The 2,671-nt window shown below is 38.2% G+C and overlaps 1 protein-coding gene across 2 annotated transcripts in view; it reads right to left on the bottom strand.

The window, feature by feature from the left end:
* LOC128875071 (uncharacterized) overlaps window positions 1–2,671 on the bottom strand; it is a 34,261-nt gene that overhangs the window by 14,461 nt on the left and 17,129 nt on the right. For both annotated transcript variants that reach the window (XM_054120400.1, XM_054120399.1), the window contains exon 3: window positions 2,362–2,518. In XM_054120400.1, coding sequence (XP_053976375.1) covers window positions 2,362–2,518 — 157 coding nt within the window. The remainder of the gene's footprint in view (window positions 1–2,361; window positions 2,519–2,671) is intronic.

The following is a 2,671-nucleotide window of genomic DNA, read 5'->3' as shown; positions in this document are numbered from 1 at the left end:
AGATCAAGAGTCTCTTCCAAAAAAATTCCAGCACACGCAAAGTAAACGTTAACGAAATTAAATACGCGCTCTCCTCGGAAATTGCCATTATTCGAAAGCGTCATGTATACAAACGAATCTGTGTTTTCTCATTTATCAGTAATTAAAACGATTATGATAATGAAGAGAGCCAATAGAAGCAGATTGTCAATGTAAGAGCAAGATCAAGAGTCTCTTCCAAAAAAATTCCAGCACACGCAAAGTAAACATTAACGAAATTAAATACGCACTCTCCTCGGAAATTGCCATTATTCGAAAGCGTCATGTATACAAACGAATCTGTGTTTTCTCATTTATTAGTAATTAAAACGATTACGATAACGAAGAGAGCCAATAGAAGCAGGAAACAAGTTCAATCATCCGCGTGACTCGTGAGAGATGTCACGCTGATGATTCGCGAACAAGAGTCCGCGAAGCGTCGAATATTCCGAATGGAATATTTTTCGGTAATCCGTTCGCTATGGAACATTACGGCCACGTGAGGACGAATCTGAGTCAGCCGGAGGGGATAACAGTTGCAAATAAACTGTCAATGCCAAGGTCGACACGCATCACGCTGGCAAAGAACCGCAATCAACGTGACGCGTGGGTGCTGCGTGACGAAGAACGTCGTCGTTCGTGCAACATAATCGTAACGACGATGCTTCTGTAACGTGACGTACCGTGCACGTCATATGCCATTGTGGATGAAAATTGCTAGATAAAGTAATTGCATTACGTGAAACGTCTCCGTAACGTCCTCTTTTCTTTAATGGTTGATAACGGTAAGATTCGAATCGCTTCTGAAACCCCGTTTACCTTTATCAATCACAGACAGTCCCATGAATGTTTGCACCCTCTACGTCTACTAAAGAAATCTACTAGAAATCCGTCCAAGTAAACGATAGGTTTGATATTTTCAAATAAATGTTTTATCATGAATATGTACACGGATAAACTTTATACAGACAAATGACAAATAGGTAATGACAAATTTATGCGGAAACATTAAGTCTGGAGTCTAAAAGAAAAATGAGAGGGATTCGAACCCACGATCCTCGTAAATTAGAACACGATCCGTGTTCTAATTTAATTTAGACAGATTTCTTTAATAGACATAGAAGGTACGAATACTTATGACGCTATTTATTTTAGGACAGCGCGTTGAACAGTCAAGTTTAACGCAGTTTACCAGTCGAACAAGGATAGAAGAAAAAAAAGACTTTTTTGTGTTTTGCACTACGGTCATTTAAAACTCAACATCTTTGGAATCTCTTTAAAGGAACACCTCGTGCTTTCCCAAAGACGTTTTGTCAAAGTTATTCGTCGTTTCTCTGAAACTTGAAGCTGGGTAATTACGATGTTGAGGAAGAACTAGTGAACTCGATTAAACTCTGGTACATAAGTAGGTTAACGAGGACAGTCTTGAAATGATTACGCGAAAGACGGAATTCGATATTGGAATCGACTTGTCGCGGAATTTCCTGATAAATAAAGCTGTCCTGCCAAGCTATCCGCGCTGAGGATATTAGGAATACCTTCGCGATATCAATCGAAATGATCTGGCGTGGGCGTGAACGGGAGAGAATTATATTTAGCGCGCTTCCTGCCGCGTATTCTGAACCGAATATGAAAATAAACGATCCCGAAACGTATTCCACTGACACGAAATGTTTACTAATTATAATGCCTAAATAGAGACCCTAATAATTAGAAAACGATATATCTTGGATTGGAATTATCTTTCAATAATTAATTACGATTTCGACTGGATAGTATATATAATCTTCTCTAAGAATAAAATGTTAATAATTATTATTATTATTATTTTTAACAATTGAAATCAATTTCCTAAATTCCTTCTAATTTAATAAAATAGTATACTATCGTTATTCCCTTAGTTACAAGAGACAACAAAATGTACAATCATTTTATTATAACATTCAACTTGATATGTCTAACTCAGACCGCAACTTTTGACGCTACCTGTACACACGAGGCACTGTTAACGTTCAGCTTAAAATAATTAACAGATGCTAAAATTACACGAGCTATGCCATATGTTGCAAGCTATTATTACGTGGTTGTACATTCAACACAAATATCGCTGCTCCATTTATACGGTACTCCTTTTATCCCTGATTATTGGTTCATTATCCAGAATGACTCAGGAACGTAATCCATTAATTGATCTCTAATAGACACTGTTAGGAGAATACCAGTATTAACGTTGAGTAAATAGCTCTGATCGTTACTTTCGTCCACTGTTAATCCTTACAATATCAGGAGGGAAAGAAAGAGGGCAAAATAGTGAAATATTCGTAAGAAGTTCGAATGACATACCTTGCGGGATAGGAGGCCAGCTGTCGGTGTACGATCATTAGGATCGGATTCGGGAATTGGCTCGTTGGGATTCTCCATGTGCATCCCCGGCCACCCAACCCAAACTCCATTTCCGCTAATAACAACCGGTGCCACCGCAGTCACAAGCCCACCAGCACTGAAAACAACAAACAGAAACAAGCAAATGTTAATCGAAGGGAAAACCACTCGAACGGTTACAGTGTATCTTACAACCTTATGTAGACATTTTCAGTACAACTGTACAACGTTTTGTAAACGTTTGCAGTTCATTATAAAGTTTCCAATAGAA

The sequence above is a fragment of the Hylaeus volcanicus genome, chromosome 4 (assembly GCF_026283585.1).
Source record: "Hylaeus volcanicus isolate JK05 chromosome 4, UHH_iyHylVolc1.0_haploid, whole genome shotgun sequence".
Classification (NCBI taxonomy): Eukaryota; Metazoa; Arthropoda; class Insecta; order Hymenoptera; family Colletidae; genus Hylaeus; species Hylaeus volcanicus.
The sequence above is the reverse complement of the archived record's forward strand: the minus strand, read 5'-3'. Positions and strand labels throughout refer to the sequence as shown.